Here is a 20,039-nt window from a genome sequence, read left to right as displayed (position 1 = left end):
CGGCGGCGACCAAGGCGCGTGCGGGTCACAGGTCGCAGGCCTGCAGGCCCCGCCTCCCGGCGCCGGCGACTTCCGGCTTGAGTTACTCCTGGAGCCTTAGAAGCGTGAGTCGAGTGCGGCGTGGAGCCGGTGAGTGGCGACTTGCTAGGGAGGCCGGCGACCGGACGGTGGTGGGGACCCTCCGGGGAGGGGGGGTCGTGTCGGTAGGGCTAGGCGAGCAAGGCACGAGCAACCGCACCTCTTCGGAGCCTGGGACCCTCGCCGGCAGCGACTCCCGGAGCCCGAAAGGAGGAAGGGCTTGCAGACCTCGGTTTGCCTTTTTTTTTTTTTTAAGTGGGATGTGGGGTGGGCGATGTGTCACGCACCTGCTGTGTCCCCAAGCACGTGATCCGAAACTTTTAAGGACACTCGGTGCAGTCGCGGGGCCGAGGTCCTCTCGTCTGGTGAAAGTCAGCCAGCTTGACAAGAACGACAGACTTTTGGAGGGGCTAAAGTGGGGAAGGGGGAGATGTCCTCTTTTCCCGTGGTCGTCTTGGGCCAGAGTGCCCGAGGGCGTGCTGTCACCTAGCTGGGCGTCTCTGCACCCGACTTCCAGCTGCGTGATTCATCGCCCCGCCGCCGAACCGGAAACTCCCAGCGCACTCCACAGGTACCTTAAGGGTGTGTGGACTTTGCAGTGGAACTTGGGCCAGTACTGCTGTATCCCGTCGGGAGCAAAGGGAATTCGATGTGGCTAAACATTCCTTGAGTTCTCAGCTGAGAAGTCTGAGGTGGCTGGTAAACGCCAGCATCTGTTTCTCAGTTTGTCCATTTTTGTGGCTGTTGTTGGTTGTTTTTCCCAGACCCTTAAACTTTGTATCACTTGTAATTTGCGTTTGTTTACTTTTTAGTCCCAGGAAGTAAGCAACCATGGTGCTCAATGGCGTTGATAAGATGAGTCAGCTTCAGAAAAACACTGCCAACATCAGGAATATCTGTGTCTTGGCTCACGTTGACCATGGTGAGATGCTTTTAAAATGACTTTTTCCTAACGGAGACATGTCTCCCTATGTTTCGTTGAAGTGATGAAAGTCATGGCTGCCAAGATGTTGTGTGTGTGTGTCATGTCAGAGAAGCATCTGTAAAACGTTTGTAATAATCTGGTTAACTGGTGATTAGCATTCTTCTGCATAGGATTTCGTTCACCCAATGCTTTTACATTTGAACTTGAATTTTTGTTACATTATGGAAAAGTTTTTGAAATATTAAAACATCTGGGAGGGGGTATCTCCTAGGAATCATATTTAATTCATAGCCCACCGCGTGAGCATCTGCTAAGTTTGCGGCGTTTTGTTAGATTTATGAGGAGCTAGACATCTCTTAGGCAGCCACCTGCCCAGCTGAAGAGGTTTTAGGGACGAATCAGGGCAATGTGATGAAATTGGGAGGCGGGGGAATGATAGGTAAGAGTTGTGAGAACTGGAGGATTGGGGCGCCAGATTGGGCCAAGAGAAGCTGTCAGACACGTACCTTGAGGAGGGAGGGGACTTTAGCTGATAGGTGGTGACAAGCCTTAGAAGTGGCAGTGTGTGAACAGGGACAGGAGGGAAAGATACACTTCAAGTGTAGATGCGGTAAAGGCCGGGTTAGCTAACACTTGTTTGTGGGATGTGAATAGACATTTCTTTGACCCCATCAGATGGCTTCCTTCTGAGTCTGCTCGCCAGTAAAACTCTTCCTTCTAGTAGCTGCCACTCGGTTTAGAATGGCTGGTGGAGTCAAAACTACTCAGCCGGTCAAAGGCGAGGGAGTGGACTCGGGGAGGAGACAGGCTGGGGCTTGTCCCTTAGAGCTTGTCAGGCCTGCAGGACTGTAAGAGACGGGTTACCTGCTCCATCCCTGCAGTTAGCCATCTTAAACGCCGAGCTCTTTTCAAATCACCTAACCCGTTTGAGCTTCAGCGTGCAGACTGTGTAAGAGGATGATAGTGAGAATCTCTAGTCAGCAGTGAAATACTTAGTCATGAAAATACTCCACAGTTTTTATTAGCATGTAGGGAGCCATTGGAGAAAAAAAGCCAGGGCAAAGTACTCGAATTGTAGATGAGATTAGATTGGTAAAGGTGCTTGGGTGGGTTGAAAGGCAGAAAAGCGACCTGGTGACCCTTGTCGTTAACGTGAGCTCTGAAGAGAAGGTAGGTGGGACAGAAACTGAGAGAGAATGGATCACTTTCTAGGAAGAGCCAACTGAGACTGTGTCTTGTATACAAACGAGTGACTAACCTGCTCCATGAGTTTTATGATTATATGCACCTGTTTGGAGGGTATGAGGTCTAGCCAAAGGTTTTACTTGTTTTTTTTTTTTCCTTTTTGTTTCTGTTTTGTTTTTGCTTTGAGAACAAAATAGCAGATTTACTGCTGTGTACGTATCCAACACTGTTGTTCCAGGAATTCCGCCTTACTTAATAATAGGAAGTCCACTCTTTTGTGGTACATTCCAAGGGGTGTATGTTTGCCATACATAAAATGAATTCTACTCTGTCATGCAGCAGGAAAGTGATTATCTAGGATTATATATTAAAACACATTATCTAAGCTCTCTAGAGGGCCTGGGATTGGTCCCTGGCTCACACTATTACACAGTTTGTACAGTTTATTTATATATTCACAGTCTACAGAAAGCTGGATTGAAGGAATAATCCAGTCATTTGTTAGGCCTACCCAGCTGTGGAACTTGAGAGTGTCCATGCCATTCTTTAAATGCAGATACCTGGTTATGCCACTTGAAATTGATTGGCAATAGTCTGATAAAGGTAACTGTAAATGTACATTTGATTATGCAAAGAGTTTCTTCCATTGTAAAGTAGATGCCAGGTTTAGTTTTGAACCTGGGTTGTTCTTGCCGCTTCGGTGTAGCGCTCCAGAGGTTGTATTGCAAACAAGAAAACAGTTTTCTTAGGAAATAAGTGTGACAGGCTAACTAGCAAATGTTGTCAAGAGTCACATATGGGTAGCTATGACAGAAGACTGTGTGCTTTTATTTTCTGGTGGTGACTTACCCAGCTTACCTTCCTGAGGTAACTGCTGTTGTTGTCCTTGTCACTTTGAGTCCCAAGAGCCTAAGTTTATCAGTGTGCTCAGTTGTGCGGGACGGTTGGTAAGTTGCAGTAACTAGTATAAACACTGGAGAAGATGGTCTGTCTCGTAGTGATTTGCCTCACCAAAGTCATGTTTCTCTCTGTAAAGTCGGCCTCAATTTAAGAAAATGTCTGGGCTTAAAATTAACCTGATAGCTTTTCGAGTGAAATGGTGAGGTCCCCAGGTAGTAAATATAGCACTATAGAATGCTAGCCCCTTTAAACGAATGTATTGTAACTAATGTTATTTTAACAGGAAAAACTACCCTTGCTGATTGTCTTATATCTAGTAATGGAATCATCTCCAGCCGCCTGGCAGGCAAGGTATGTTGTTAGATTTGGTAAATACTTGTTGCACTTTAATGAGTATTAGCTATCTCTAATGTCACGATCCCTTTGCTTTGTTCTTCAGTGATCTAAACATGTAGAAGGAACTGGCAACCCATTAAGTTAAGATAAAATAGGTATTGAGAAAAGTTCACTTGTATATTGCTTTTTGTTACATTGTTACATATTCTATAAGGGCAGAAGAGAGTTGTGGCAAATCAGCAGTTACATGATCTCAAGATTTCACAGGTGGTTATGTTGGCTGGTATGAGAGAAAGGCAGAAAATAGCGAGAATAAAGACCAGTTTCTGGGTGTTGTGCCTGATTTGAGTGGAACTTAGAGAACAACAGAACGTGTCAAATTGCATAAGACTGTGAAGATTAGCCCAAGGCATGCAAGAACGAAAGGAAGACTGGAGGATCATGTTGCAGACACTGCTTTAGGGGTTGATGAGATGGCCATGTAGGCAGAAGTGCTTGCTGTGGGGCCTGATGTCCTGCATGAGATTCTTGGGATCCACCTGATAGGAAGGGAGAACACACTCTATTCTCCTCTGACCTTTGTGCAGGGCGTGTGGGCATGGACATACACACATACACATGCACGCATGCACACACACACACACACAAGTAATGCAATTTTTAAAAGTGAGTTTGTTCTAGCTTTATGTTCAGAGGGTTTAAGATTTGTACTCTCAAAGAAATGTTTCTCTCTGAAGTGGACCTAGTACGTAATCAACAGAATTGATGAGGAATAATGAGGTGGGAAAATAGAGAAACAAAATCAAGTCAGCAAAATAGTCCCAGGAGACTTAGAAGATTATTGGAAATTTGAGACCGTTTGTGTGGGAGCCAGCAGGTTGTGTTTAGTAATGGAGAACTCATGTTCTCCCAGCGTGGGGAGGTAGGAGGACAGTACCCAAAGTAAGATGAAAGAAGATAAAGTGTAAGGAATTGAGGTAGAAAAGAGATGCTGTGTAGAAAACACCAGGGGAGCCAGAGACGACTAACAAATGTAAAAATGATGGCCACACGTAAGATATCTGCTCGGCTCTAACGCAACTTCCGCCACCCCTCCCTTGCGAGAGTGCAGCACACCGCACAGTAATGTAGATGTAAATAGTAAGAAACGCCGTCAGGAGGAGCTTTGTGAGAGCTGCCATGCTTGCTGCGTTTTCTGTAGATATAACTTGTTCTGAACTATGAACTAATTAAACTTACAACAGTGTAGAAATTTGTGATCCCTGTGACTAAAGCCTTATTTTGCTTTTTCCTTTTTAGTTTTCATTGTTGAAGCACATTTGGCGCTTTGAGCAGCTGATGCCACTTTCTGTGGCTCACTGCGCTTGGGAAATGTGTGAAGTGCAGCAAATATAAAGAGATTTTTTTCAATGAATGACTTAAGATTAGTAGAACTGACATTATCGGCAAGACTGGTAAAGAATGAGAAGTAGATGATACTAAGAAAGAAATGCTGTAGAGATTTAAGTAATAGATTATAACAGACAGCTTCATGTTGATAAACCTGATACTATGATCATTTAAGAAATTGTTTTGGTTGAGAAAAATCTTTCACTTAAAAGCCCAGATGGCTTAAATACTTAATTAAACATGCCTGTCTAGTTTAACTGTGTATATGGTGGTGGAAGAACAAATAATTTTTAGTAAAAGTGTAGTTTTTTTATTTTATATTCATTGGTGTTTTGCCTGCATGTATGTCTATGGGAAGACGTCAAATCCCCTGGAACTGGGGTTACAGACAGGTGTGAGCTGCCATGTGGGTGCTGGGAATTGAACCTGGGTCCTCCGGAACAGTAGCCAGTGCCTTAACTGAGCCATCTCTCCAGCCCCGCAAACAAATAGTTTTAGTTCTACCTGAAACAGTAAAAACTACAGAGGAGAGAAGCCCAACAGTGGGGCATGCTCACTAATATCAGTCCCATCAGCTGGGAATGAAATACTGTTTATTACTCATCTGATTTAGAAATTGTTGAAATCGTGAAGAAACCGAAACAGCATTTCACTGTTGAGTGTGGGCTGGTCTAACCAGTGGGAAACACTGGGGCTATCTGGTAGCACTGAATATGTGAGAATTTAGTGATTCAGACATCTCTATTCTAGATAATGTCTAAGAGACATGATCCCAACTTCTTTTAAAAAAAATATTTTTAGACTTGTTTAACTCTACGTATGAGGATGTTTTGCTCGTGCATGTCTTTGTCCTGTGGATGTACAGGGCTGGTGGAAACCAGAGGGCAGCACAGGTCTCCTGAAACTGGAGTTAAGAACAGTGGTGAGCTACCATGTATGTGCTGGGAATCGAACCAGGGTGCTTTGGAAGAGCAGCCAGTGCTCTTAACCACTGAGCCATCTCTCCAGTACCAACGCAAACTTCTTAACAGCTCAGTTAGTCACTGAAAAGCAGTGACTTTACATATGTCCATCCCTGGGAGATGGATGAGGAAATGTGGGTTTGTGAAGAGAATCTTATGATAATGAGTGACTCATAGCTATGACCATCAAAATGGTTGACTTGGGCAATGTTGAACAGCTAAATAATATTGAAGAACAAAAATGGGATTATATATACAATTCTTTTATTTATATAAGACTTAAAGCTTGAAATTCAAAATGACCTTTTTCCAGAGCTGTGAAGATGGAAGTATTTCTGAAAACTAAGGAATTTGTAGGATGAGAAAGTGTGGCAATCCCATATTAGTGCGTTATCCTCAAGGGTTTTGATTGGAAGATATGAATCTATATAAAGTTAAGAATTTATAATGGGGAGAAATGTTAGTGTACTGCTAAGTAGGACTTTTTAGTAAGCAGGAAGGCCTTGGGAAAGCTATGGGATAAGTTTTGATACTGTAATTATTTTCTACTGTTTCATTTTTGTGAAAAGGAGAAAGTGCACATGTATTTAAAATTTGTTACTTTGGAATAGAGAAAATCTCCTCTTTCTCTGACCTTCTGCTTCTTTTAGGCCTCATCGAGTGCCTCAGGATAGGAAAGAAGGCTGCATTGTGATGAGCAGAAAGAACCCCAGATGCCTTTGTGCATGTTTTGAACCCTTTAATCCTTCCTGGCTGAGAGGAAGCTGAGCCGTGCTCTAGGAAGCTGTGTGAATGCGTTTGTGGCAGCTGCTCTCAGTCCGTCTGTGCATTCCCTCAGCTGACCTCGCCTCTCCAGCTCCTACCACCCCAAAACCCACAGGGGTCGGATATAGCTTATATATTTGAATTGAAAGCTAACTCCATTTTCATGTTGCATTTTTGTCACTGGAAAGTAACAAAATATGTTGTGCTTTTCTAGTTAAGGTATATGGACAGCAGAGAAGATGAACAGGTCAGAGGGATCACCATGAAATCCAGCGCCATTTCACTACACTATGCAGAAGGTAAACCCAGCTGTGTTTTAGAGAACTTGGTTTTCGTCTTTCACGCCCCTCCCCTTCTCCTTCTGAATTAATCAGATGCCTCGGTTTCTTTGCTTTGTGTTCCATGCATTTCATTCTGGCTACTCCAAATGATGTGTTGTCGGAGTCAGCCTGTCCAGGCCTGGATGCAGATGGGGACCTCTCGCTGGCGTGAGGGCAGAAGAACTGGCAGTTCACAGCTGCCCCCCCCCCCCCCACCAGGTGACTGTGTTGATTTCTTCACAAGGAAGGTCAGGAGCTAGGACTTGCCTGGCTCTTCCTCAGCCTTCCTTTTCCTGATTGGATTCCGCTTCTGCTCCATGGCCGCCATATGGGACTTGAGTCCTAGTTACATAGCTGTGGCTTGCTCCGACCACTGCTACCTGTTGCTCTGATCAGTACTATCTTGTCATTCTGGTAGCAACACCGGAATTCTCTGACAGAAATTACAAACAAAAGCCATGAACTGTATGGTCACAAAAGGTTTGTATTGGTGAAAACATGCCAGTAACTTAAATGTTAAGAAGAGAATGACTAAATGAATTATTACATCCATGCTGCTTGAATGCTTAATTATATAGAATTATAATTATATAGGTTATTTATAATTATATGAAAATGGTATGTTAAGAGACAGAAAAGCCACTTGCAGTCTTTCTGTGAGGTCTGAACGTGTTCGTGCTTCTGGAAGGATACATTTTACACTGCCAGAGTAAATACTCCCAGAAACTAGATAATGATAAAATTCGTGCTTTCCAAAATACATATTTTTATACTATTAGAACACTTTATACAATTTGTATATTTTGATATTTTGAAGAAAATAATAAAGACTTATATCCTTAATGGAGTGACCTGTGGTCATCTTTCATGGTGTGGAATCTTCTGGAACCAAGGGAGGCACTGTGCGGAGTGTGGCCATTTTATATCAGACTAGTTTTGGAACTTTTAAGCATGCCAGTCCCCAGTATTAGTATTTCAAGTGTGCTCTTTTCTGTTTAGTACCACCTCGCATGTTTTAAGGGCTCTATTCCTGTTCTTGACTCAGAGAATAGGGTCACAGATCTAACCATACTACTTTATAGACTTGAAGAGATTGTAATTTTTTAATTGCCTTTTTAACTTCGAGGTTCCTCTGGTGTTGGTTTTAATTGTTGTGCCCCAAGTCCGAATCTGCTCTCACTGCCCTTGCCTACTTTATTTTACTTGCATACCGTGAAATTCAGCAATCCACATCCTCACTGTCTTTCTGATAGAGAACCCTGGGGACTGAGTGGCCTAACATGTTTTTGTTAAACTCTGGCTTTGGGAAGCTTGATCTTTGAATGTTCTAGATACATGATTCTTTGGAGGTTGCACAGAAACAGAGATACAAACTGCCTTGAGTTAGGGTGGAATGATTTATTGAATGTAAGTTAAAAATAACTAGAGATACTTTTCATATAGCTACCTCATAACTTGATTAAGTGGGCATTTGGGGTTCACCCAAGGGGCAGTCGCTTGTGCCAGGATTTACTTTGCCTGGGGAGATGGGAGCCCAGGTGCAGGGTCTTCTCTCTGGGTGAGTGTGGTGAGCAGGTTCAGGATTCACACTCACAGTGGCTTCTGCCCTGTGGCTCTGCCTTAACTCCAGAGACTGAGCCACAGGGCACTGACTCCGTCTGCTCCCTGCCAGGCTACCCAAGGCCAGAGAGTACCAGAAAGTGTTTGGTGGCACAGGCGTCCCTTTCCTCTAGTCCACATGTTAGTCTAGGAGGGAAGGATTCCCTGTCCCTCACTTGACTGAAAGATCAGATTTTATTTCCCCTCTTGTGACAATGGCTTTTCTTCATTCTCTGAAGCATGTAACTGATGCCAAGATTAAGACAAAACTGGTGACGGCTGAACTCTGAGCTAGATGTCTCCTGCGTGGCTTTGCTTATCCCCAGAGCATCCCGCTGAGATGGCTGTTCTTATTTCACTTATGCTCAAACTGAACTTCAGACATCAAGAGAGTTTATGGAGGACAATAGTTTCTAGAAAACAGTAGCAAGCCTAGGAACCAAGTAATTACATTTCCAGTCTATTTGCTTAGATCAGGAGACTGTTGGGAGCTAGGATAGGCCCCTACTAATTCTTCCACCACAGATTTCCTGGGATTACTTTTGGACATCTTGTGGCCAGCATTGCCCACATGCCTGTTGTCCTTGGTCACTGCCCAAGATGTAAGCCACATGGCTGCCTCGGCCGTTTTGACTGTGAAGCTCAGAGTGAGGTCCTAGCTGGATGTCCTAGAGATCGGTAATCCAACTCTGTGACAAGGGGCTTCTACTGTGGAGGGCTTAGAACAATGACAGGCACAAATAAGCGAGCCACAGATGTTAGCTCTGGCCGTGGTACTGCCGTGGTACTTTATCTTGTCATCCGACATTAAGTTGTTGGGATTATATCCCAGAGAAAGTCTTTATGTGGTCCGTAGATTGTACCATTTGGCCTTGTAGTTATTCTCTAAGGTTGCAGTTGATAAGCACAAAGTGAAGGGGAGGAGCAAAGGTAAAGTATTTACATCAGAGCATTTGAGTAATTGATTTGACTTTAAAATTGTATCAGATCTGGCCGAAATGGGGGTTAAGTGCGGTTATTATATTATATAACTGCAGTACGGTTATTATTCACATGGCTTGTGTGCCACTGTTAAATCTCTGTCTGTGTTGATGACCAGTTGTCCTGGTGTGCCAGGCGCTTTGGTGGGCTGTGTGAATTTCGTGCTCAAACCAGACAGATAAACAGTCGAGGTGTCCCCACACTGTGAGTGTGCATTTGTTGGGGATACTAAAGGAGGTAGAGCCTGCACTACCTGGCATGGAATACCTGCTCCTCACAGTTTTCTGCAGTTTAGATTTGAGTCTCACTGCCGTTCTCACAGTTCCAAACACGGCTCCTTGAGAAAGCATAGGAGGAGTTTGAATCGGTAACCACTTCCTGTTTTAAGTAGGCATCTGAGGCCCCTTTGAAGAGCTTTTACCTCTAAGCCCTTAAGCATTAGTTTCTTTCCGTCTCAACTAACTAATGTATAAGATAGTAGAGTTAGTTATCTCATAGATAATCCAGTCTGTGTTGGGTGTGTTAAACGTCTCTAGCGCAGTGGTAGGTATACACTAAGCTCTCGATGGAGTTCTTTAGTGTTCGCTGGAGAGGCTGTTTGATCCCACGTGTGCAGTGGTAAAGTTGGAAGGATAGCGACCTACTGAAGCTTTGGCTTCTGGAGCTTTGTTTAGTCTTAGAAACATCTTCCCAAGCTTGCAGGAAGAGGCTTGCTTGCCCACACAGCTGAAAATGTGTCTTCAAATTTTATTTCAGGTAATGAGGAGTACCTGATAAATCTGATAGACTCCCCGGGCCACGTGGATTTCTCCTCCGAAGTGTCAACAGCGGTTCGCATCTGTGATGGGTGCATCATTGTGGTGGACGCTGTGGAGGGGGTCTGTCCACAGGTGAGGCCTATGGGCCGAATGGTCTTCTGTTTGACTGGCCGAGGAGGGTGGAGAGGAGGAGGCCCTGCTGATTGCTCAGTGCCATCAGCAGACAGTGGGCTTTATGTCTCACATCTGACAATGTTCCAATCTCTGATGAAGTTTATCCCCAGAATCTTAACGAGGTCATAAGAGATAGTGACCACTCTTTGATAGATGTGTCTGGGATATCTAAAAGCAAAAGTGGGAAAATGTTGGGTTTGAGAGGGACCCGGAGGCTCTGCTCCAATGGGAAAAGTTTTCAAGTCATAGAAGGCTGTTGGTAGCATGGTATGGAGCTAGTTCTCCCTAGACAGAACAGTTATCTTCTGCTGGAGTCTCGGAACGTGTGCACGAATGTGCGCACACATCCTTCCTACTTAAGACATTTTTCTACATCCTTAATCTAGTGTTTCTGTTCTTAGCAAAGTTGCAAGAATTTGCCACTAAGGCCAGAGTCAACGAGTAACTGTGGCAAGTAAAATTCAGAAAGACTAATTCATTTCTCATAACAGTTTTTTTTTAAACTTGCATCTCATCTTACAAAACAAACAAGCAAACAGAAGCCCAAAATCTAAAGTCAGTTTTGAATTTTCCTTAGTATATATGTTTTGTTTTAATGCTTAAAAAAATACTGAAAGGTTTAATTTTTTTTAATGGAGGAAGTTTAATATTCCAGGAAGATGTACTCTATACAGTCTCTGTGCATGTTCCCCTGAGGCCACAAGGGGCTCAACTTGAGTACAGCCTTATCCTGTGCAGTGTTAGTGGCCTCTGACAGGGTGGGTGACGTGAAGACAACCGAATAGGATAGTAGAATAGTGGTCACGTGGAAGGCCATAGGGTGGGGAGCAGGGGTAGTCCCTTCTGGGACTGTTGTACTTGTGACCTATCTATATGCTATGCTAGGCATTTGCTCTATGATTCTTTGAGTGTGTGTGTGTGTGTGTGTGTGTGTACACTTGCAGAGCGCCTGGTAAACATGTATGTGTGTGTAGTTAGTCTGGGTGGTTATAATGCAGCCTGAGAACGTGTTATTAATTGAGATTTTCTTATGTGCCTTAGTCTTAGATCACGAGGGTTTTTTTTGCTTTGTTTTTATCAGACACAGGCAGTCCTGCGACAAGCCTGGCTTGAGAACATCCGTCCTGTCTTAGTGATTAATAAGCTAGATCGCCTGATCGTGGAGCTAAAGTTCACCCCCCAAGAGGCCTACTCTCACCTCAAGAATATTTTAGAACAGGTATAGTATTCTTTAGTACTTTAAAATTGGGCTGAAAGGCTATAAGGCAGTGTGCAATATGAGGGGGTATTAGGAGAAATACATTTATTTGAAAGTTTATCACTTAAGATTCCTGTCCGTTGGAGTCACCAGCTGTGCAGAGGGCAGAACTGGTCTGTAGTGAGAGCTGTGGGCTGGCATTCCTGCCGCCAACTCCCAGCCGCCCGGCTAGCTTATGCCCGAAATAACAACACACAAATTGTATTCATTTGAACACTGCTTGGCCCATTAGCTCTAGCCTCTTACTAGCTAACTCTCACATCTTGACTAACCCATTTCTAATAATGTGTGTAGCACCACGAGGTGGTGTCTTACCAGGAAGATTCTAGTGTACCTCCATCTTGGGCTAGGGCTTCATCATGTCTGACCAGATAGGAGAGGCGTGGCATCTGGCTCACTTCCCTTCTTCCCAGCATTCTGTTCTGTCTACTCCGCCTACCTAATTTTCTGACCTATCAGACCAAGCAGTTTTCTTTATTGATTAACCAATGAAACGACAGATTGACAAATGACCTTCCCACATCACTAGTCTGCTTTTGGGAGTTGCTTTTGTTTCCCAGAACCCATCAGTGTCAGACTTGGATGGTAGGCTCTCATGTTGAAAATTTCTGTTTTTTGGTTTTTTGTTTTGATTTTATTTTTTGTTTTTTTTAAGTGAAGTGTTATATTTTTATGGTATTTTTGTTTTTAGATGAAAGTTTGTTTAGACATTGATTTGTTTATTTAGCAAACATCTGTATAGATGTATGCAGTACCAAATGTCCATGGTATCTGAAGGATGGTATCAGTGTATAGGGATGTATAGGATGGGCACACCAGAGCCCCTGTTTTCAACGTACTCCCAGTGTAGCAAGTGAGACAGACAATTGAGACATTTGAGAGCAACCAGCCGCCCCCATGTGATTTCAGAGCACAGAAGACAGTCTGAGCCAGAAAGGAGAAGACAGTCTCACAGTGAGACTGAGATGGAGGAACCATGAATGTTTTTGCCAAGTTGAAAGTTAGAGGAAGAGCATTTACAGGAGACAAAACAAAAGTACACAGTCATGAAGCCAGAGAGCGCATGGGCAGTGTTTCCGTCAAGGAGATTGTGTGCTATAGCTTAAGGTTTGAGAGCGCATGACACAAATTGATACAAAATGGGACCTGGCAGAAATAAAAGGATAAAAAACCAAAACAGTGTAAGCCTTACATTGTAAAAATGTGAGGCCTGTGTCGTGCAGAGGAATTTGAGCATCTTGCAGAGCAGCATGGGTACATTTCTTTGCTAACGGGAGGAAAGACAAGTGTAGGGCATGGAGAGGGACTGGGTGCCTGCACAATTGGAAGAGCTGTAGGCATTGCCTACCTGGCAGAAACACCGTGAAGCCTGCTTGCCACAGTGAGCCGCAAGAGAAGAGCTGGCAGCCTTTGTAGATGTAAGCAGAGCGTAAGTTAGGAGATGGGGACTGGTCGGGATTCTGAGTAGCGGGCTTCATCTTTCACTCTGAGGTAGGAAGTAAGATCACTCACTTGAGACTAGACACTGGAAAGAGGGATGAAGAACGCTGGGAACTGCAGACAGCTGGTACGGGAACTAGAAGGGTTGATTGAAGTCTGGGGATTTGAATGGGATGAGTTCTCAGTGAAATCTCCCAGGACTAAAATAATCCCCACAGATAGCCCTTCGGAAGCCTTATTAGAAGCCTTCAGTTTGTTGAAATTTGAAAGAACAGTTTAATATGTGTAAGTTATTTGTTGATTGTAATGTCAGCTGCAGTGACCCAAGCTCTGACAGTGGCTCTAGCCTTAGTCACCGTTAGGCAGTGTGTTCCCGCCCACACGTGTCCCAAGCATATGATTGACACTTTGCCATTTCGCCATCTCTCCTAGATTAACGCACTTACAGGAACTCTTTTTACTTCTAAAGTCCTAGAAGAAAGAGCAGAGAGAGAGACAGAATCCCAGGTGAAGACCCATTCCGAACAAGGCGATCAAGTGTACGACTGGAGCACTGGCTTGGAGGACGCCGACGACTCTCAGCTGTACTTCTCCCCCGAGCAGGGCAATGTGGTGTTCACCAGCGCAATAGATGGCTGGGGCTTCGGGTGAGCCCTTCCTCATCTCTGTCTCTTGGTGTTTTAACTCTGTTCTTATGTAGCCGTAACTTCATATCACCGGAAGTAATAGAGTTATGTTGTACCCTCTGCCCAGTGTCCTGCCTTGCCCCATGCTTATGCCGTGAAAATGGTAAGACAGAGTCACTTACGGAGTGGTAGCATGGACACGGGCCAGCTAGAGACCTCTCTTCATCCTCATGGAGCTTCCACACCGCTCCTGTGTCCTGTGCAGCTCCATCTGCTTCCCCCCCAAGCCCTGAATAACCCAGACTGACACCATTGATGGCCTTCCTTTCTGTAATTTGCTATTTTAAGAATGTTAGGAAAATTAAATCAAAACAGTATGCTATAGTAGAGCCAAATAACTTGTAGCCTTTTTAAGTTTCTTTTTTACTCGGCATAATTTTTCTTGATACTGATACAAATTGTTGCACATATTAAAGCGTGAGTCATCCTTTTCTGAGATGCTTAGAACCAGAAGTGTTTCATAGTTAGATTTTTAAAAATATTTACATGTACACAAAGTATCTTGGGGATGGGACAGAAGCTGGGATCCAGTATTCACTTTGAATTATGCACACATGGTCTGACCTAACATCGCCCAGCATTTTAAGTTTTGACTAGAGCTGAATGTAAAAGGTCGTGGGAAATTTTCTGCCTATGGTGCTGTGTTAGTACTTAAAAAGTTTTAGAATTTAGATTTTGGATTAGGTGTGCTCAGCCTGTAATAGTTGGCCTTTTTTTTTATCTCCCCAGTGGTATTCAGTAGTATAGACTTACCAGCTTATCTGTTCACCCACTGAGGAACATTTGGATGCTTTCCTGTTGGGGCCATTATAAGTGTATGGCTATGCCAGGCAAGCACTCTACCAGCTAAGCTCCATCCCCAGCCAGGAAATTTAGTTTGTAAAGAAATTACCTAGCAGCTCTCTGAAGGGCCTCTGCGCCTTACATTCCCGCAGCAGTGCCTGTGTGGCCTGCTTCATGATTTGACATCACTGTTGTCATTCTGGTCCTTCTCTGGGATGTGTGCTGATAAGTGTGGTTTGAATCCACTTATCCCGACAGCCAGTGCTGGTCAGTCTGTCCCCGTGCTGATTTTCCACCTCTGTGGTCTTATCTCTCTTCCTGTCCATTTTGTCTAGTTGTGTTTCTGCAGCTGAGCTTTGAAAGCTCTGTGTGAACTGTAGGTGTTGGGCCTTTGTCTTACGTGTGCCTTGAAAGTATTTCTCCTGGTCTGTGGTTTGGTTTTGCATCCTCTTGGCTGTGTCTTTTACAGAACAAAGATTTCAATTTAGGTGAATTGGTGTCTTAGTTTGGGTTTTTATTGCTGTGAAGAGACACCATAACCACAGCAACTCTTAGAATGGAAATACCTAGTTTGAGTGACTCGCTTACAGTTCAGGGATTCAGTTCATTATCATGGCAGGGAGTAGGGCAGCATTCAGGCAGATGTGGTGCAGGCTACATCGTGACCAAAAGGGATCAGGAGGTCCACTGACTCCCTGGGAAGTATCCTGAGCATAGGAAACTCAAAGCCTGCCCCACAGTGACACACTTCCTCCAAGGCCATACCCACTCCAACAGAGCCACCCTAACAGTGCTGCTCCCTATGAGATTATTGGGGCCAGCTACATTCACGCCACCACAATCAGCTTACCACGTTTTCTGAGTTTTACACTTTGAATGAAGTTGAATAACTGCCTCCCTGAAGACCCTGAAGATTTCTTTCCTTTTTAAATGTTTTTATTCATGCATGTAAATACTGCATTTTTATCGTATTCACCGTCTCTTGTCCCCCATTACTCCCCTTTCTCACCAGCCTCCCTTCCACGTTCATGTCTCTTGTGGCGCTCGTGTTTACATCTAAGTCCGGTTCATTTTGAGTTAGTAACTTTGCGTAACGTATGTCGCTTGGATTGAAGATGACTTTTCTATTCTCGTGTCGTTGAAAAAGCTGTCCCTTCCCTTGTTGAGTTTCTGTTGTGCCTTTACCAGAGTTACTTGGTCTGTTCTCCTACCCTAACCTTAGTTTAGTTCCTCTTTGGCAGTCTTTTGTGATTATAAAGCTTCTGTTCATCGACGAGCAAGTACACTTATTCCAATGCTAGCAGAGGTTAATATGGGGAAAAGCTGTATTAAGTATGTACATATGGTAGGCATTTGATTTGAATTATTTGATTAAATTCTCATAATAATCTTTGAAACCCATCCTGTCATCTCAGGTTTAGAAGCACTGAGGATTTGTTCAGCTTTGCTCAGCTACTAAGGGACAGAGTTGATATTAACATTAAAGTCAACCTTAGGTTTATTTTTTTAAAACCATGGTTCTTCTCTTAGATCTTCCTTGTAGATTAGAGACCTAACCCTGACTTGTGCATGCTGGGGCTCTTTTTAACAAATTATAGATTATAGTTAACCTTAGTCCTTGTGCCTGAAAGGCTATGGCAAACCTAAATAAATGTAGGCCTGAGTGTAAGGAGAGAATGGGGATTAGGAACTCTTCCCTGCCTGTGCCATAGCTTGGTGGGTCATAGTCTGAAAAATAAGAGGATTGGGCTAGAATGATTTCTAATCAAGTTATTATAGCTAGGCATGGAGGCTCATACTTATAATGTGTCACTTCTGCAAGGTGAGGCAGAAGGATCACAAGTTTGGGGGAATATGAGCTGGCTGCATAGAGAGTTTTAGGTCAGCATAAACTACAGCCAAACTCTTTTATCTCATACAAAGAAAAGAAAGTGATTCACTCCGTTCTGTTACAAGCCCAGCCCTGTTAGTACACTAGCTGTGAGCGTTCTGCTGGTGAGCCACAAGGTGGAGGGCTTGTCCACAGTAGTGATTGTCATAATTTCATGGTTTATCCTCATTGACAGATTGGACGAAGCTCTCTGTGGGTGGAGAGGGGGTAGAGCCCTGAATGGGGAGAAAAGGGGCGACTTCCATGTCCCTTTCAGATGTCTCCAGTCTTAGGCATTACTAGTCGTCACTCTCTGTGCTAGACAAGGTTGGATGGATCGATGGACGGATTCACGCCTGGTCTCAGCAGGGTTGAGTTAGCTGAGGAGAAAATGCTGTCGGAAAGGAGAGAACGCAGACTTTGTCCTCCCAGTTGTCTTCTGTACTCGGTGGGAGCGTTGACAGCTACAGGTATCGGCAAGGTCGAAATGAGCACGGTAGGAAGGTTAGAGGATGGTTCTGTGTTGAATAGTGCAACACTGGTAGGTCTGCTGCCTAAGTGCGACCTTTTTTTAATCAGGGGACTTAATCCAGGGACTCTGCCCTGGGTGAGAATACTTGGGAACCCTGAGTTGCTATTTTAAGTTGCAGCATGGAGGCCACCGCCTGCAGAATAGAGACAGAGAAGAAGAGACGGTGGAAACACCCTTCCTAGTAGTTTTGCTCGTCTCTCTGCGCCAAACCCAAGCTTCCTGCAGTGAGTGTTGAGGCACTGGGGTCTCAGAGGGCAAAGGATGTGTCTTGATCACATCCCACAATGCAGTTGTCAGTCAGCGAGGCAGGGGCTTTTATAGAATTTCGGAATACATTCAGAAGGCATTCGTGGGAGCTAGTTTGAAAGTGTTCTGTAGAGAAAGTTAATTAGAACTCAAGAATGGAGAAACTGTGTTCGGAACATCAATATTTTAAGTGTCTGACAAAGAAAGGATGGAAGCGCTGAGTGACAGTGGGGGATGGGTCAGTGTGAATGAGAGGATTTTGTGCTTGCTATGCAATAAAAACTGAAGAGTATCCAGAGGAAGATCTGAAGACTTTACACTGTCTGCATGCAGTATGCTGCACTCGGGAAGCGTTCAGGACGGAGGCCGGAGCAGCAGGGCAACTGTCTTGTGATCCGTAGTCTCACAGAGAGTATTGCTGATAGAGTCTTTGCCACTTCTAGAATTTAACATGGGGCATTGATGTGACTGTATTCTAAAATATAAAAGGAAATATAATTTGATTTAGGTAACACAAATTAGCATATTTTAGAATTCTGGAGACAAGAAGTCAAAACCACACTGTACTTCCTCTGTCAGTGGTCTGAGGTGACCTGTAGAGATGGTTCGCTACTCTCTTGACCCAGAAAACCCCACAAAATCATGCAAATCAAGAGGTTCAGATCTCCGTGCTCACTTTAAGAACACCCATGAAGCCACCCACCCACGTCATCAAGGGTATGCATGTCCAAATGCCACCACGCCTCTGAATGATGTCACTTTAAAGAAGCAATGTGTGCTGTGCTGGTGGCCATAATGACGGCATCAGCAGGTGTGCCCAGCTGACACAGGACTGGTGACCAAGAAGATTGCTGAAGTTTTGCTGAATGTGCTTAAAAATGCAGAGAATAATTGCTCAGCTTATGGGTTCCACAAGGACATGTGCTCAACTATGTTCATAGCAGCATTGTTCATCATATACAGAACCTGGAAACAACTTAAATGCCCCTTGACTGAAGAATATATAAGGAAAATGTGGTACATATACACAATGGAGTACTACTCAGCAGAAAAAAAAAATGACATTTTGAAATTTGCAGGCAAATGTATGGATCTAGGAAACACCATATTGAATGAGGTAGCCCAGACCCTGAAAGACAAATATAATGTGTACTCACTCATAGGTGGCTTTCAGACATAAAGCAAAGAAAAACCAGGCTAAAAATCACAATCCCAGAGAACCTAGACAACAATGAGGACCCTAAGAGAGATGGATATACATGGATCTAATCTACATGGTAAATAGAAAAAAAACAAAATCTCCTGAGTAAATTGGGAGTGTGGGGATCATGGGAGAGGGCTGAAGGGGAGGGGAGTGAAGAAAAATATAAAACAATAAAAACAATGAAGTTTACACCATAGCTCCGTCTATCCATTCCTGCCTTCCTGTAACCAGTGGCAACCCCTGGTGTTTTAACTCTCACATAGTTGAGACTTTCCTAAAATGCCGCATAGTCAAGTCGGCTGTGGATTTTGCTCATTGGCCTCATTCATTCAGCAGTGAACACTTAGGATGCCTCCCTGTGTTTGCTTAGTGCTGAGTCAACGTCCCTGGTTGTACCACAGTTTGTCTGTTGACTTATTTAAAGGACACTTTGCTTGCTTGCTTGCTTCAAATTTTGGAAATTGTGAATTGAACTGCTATAAACATCCATGTGCTGCATGTGTTTTTCATGGACATATGCTTTCAGTTTAGGTGAATACTTAAATACGACTGCTACATCCCAAGTTAGCGTGTTTAGCCATCTAAGAAGCCACCATTCTGCCTTCCCAAGAGGCGGTACTATTGCATTCCTACCAGTAATAGTGGAGTACCCGTTGTTCTACACCCGTGTCAACCTTTCATGGTGTCGCTGTTCGGGAATCGGGCCATGCTGATACACACGTAGCACTACATTTTCCTGATGGCAGGATGTGGAGTAAGATTATAGACTTATTTAGCTGCCTCTCTTCTTTGCTGAGTCTGCTGGCTTATAGGGAAGCACTGACTATTTATGCTAGCTTTGTTGTAATCTTGATTTAGTTGGTTATTAGCTCCACCAACAGTTCTGTTGGTTCTTTTGAATTTTTCCACATGGATGACCATATCACCTTCAACCAAGGATTGTTTACCTTTCTGATCATTGCAGTTGTAGCTCTGGGCGTCGTGTTGAAGAGCTGTGTAGAGGCCTTCTTGTTCCTGAGCTGCATCTCCTAAGATGCTAGGACTTTGAGAACTCTAGACAAGCTTTTGATTATGTGCACTGTTTCCTGAGCCCTTTAACCAGAGGATGCCCTTCACCTGCCAGCTGGTTGACTCCTCTCCAGTGGGTGGAAACTGGTGCTGTCTGGTTTCTCTGCGGGGGTTGATGAGAATTGAGTAAATGTGCATTTCTCACTGATTACTCTCTAGTTTTGGCAGATTAGGGGCTCTAGATTCATCTCCCTTGTGAATAACAGTGCTTATGGCAGTGGAGACCAAACATAATTGCTGTGATTAGTAGAGTTATGGTTGGTGGCTGGCACCTTTGCTTCCTTGGCCTCCTTACTTTTTGTCAAACTTCACACGGGAGCTGCAGCCTACATCTTGATTCGTGCCAGTGTGTGGAATGTTGGACAGTGACACTCACCTCAGTGTCCCTGCTTGTGTTTGGATCCCAATCTCACTACCTATGGAATGTCTGTATCATTATCCCTTTCTATAAAATGAGCAAACTTTGTAGGACAGTTGAAACTATTAGGGTTAGTAGTACGTACAGAGTTTTTTGAATAGTGTGTGGCAAAGAAAGAGTGAATTGTTAGCTATATTCATTATTATTGCTATAACATGCACT

General features: G+C 43.9%; 1 protein-coding gene across 2 annotated transcripts in view; it reads left to right on the top strand.

Moving 5' to 3' along the window:
* The first annotated feature begins 1 nt into the window (after position 1).
* Positions 2-20,039, top strand: part of Efl1 (elongation factor like GTPase 1) — an 89,820-nt gene continuing 69,782 nt past the window's right edge. Inside the window, exons 1-7 of one of the 2 annotated variants that reach the window (XM_050153997.1) lie at positions 2-129; positions 891-1,000; positions 3,372-3,439; positions 6,755-6,839; positions 10,197-10,330; positions 11,454-11,591; positions 13,503-13,717. In XM_050153997.1, coding sequence (XP_050009954.1) covers positions 910-1,000; positions 3,372-3,439; positions 6,755-6,839; positions 10,197-10,330; positions 11,454-11,591; positions 13,503-13,717 — 731 coding nt within the window. In that variant the 5' untranslated portion in view covers positions 2-129; positions 891-909. Of the gene's footprint in view, positions 130-195; positions 650-890; positions 1,001-3,371; positions 3,440-6,754; positions 6,840-10,196; positions 10,331-11,453; positions 11,592-13,502; positions 13,718-20,039 lie in introns of those variants that run through there. The other variant, XM_050153998.1, reaches the window with a different exon arrangement.

This window comes from Alexandromys fortis, unplaced genomic scaffold, assembly GCF_014885135.2.
Source record: "Alexandromys fortis isolate MF-2015 unplaced genomic scaffold, M_Fortis_MF-2015_v1.1 scaffold_86, whole genome shotgun sequence".
NCBI lineage: Eukaryota > Metazoa > Chordata > Mammalia > Rodentia > Cricetidae > Alexandromys > Alexandromys fortis.
The sequence above is the reverse complement of the archived record's forward strand: the minus strand, read 5'-3'. Positions and strand labels throughout refer to the sequence as shown.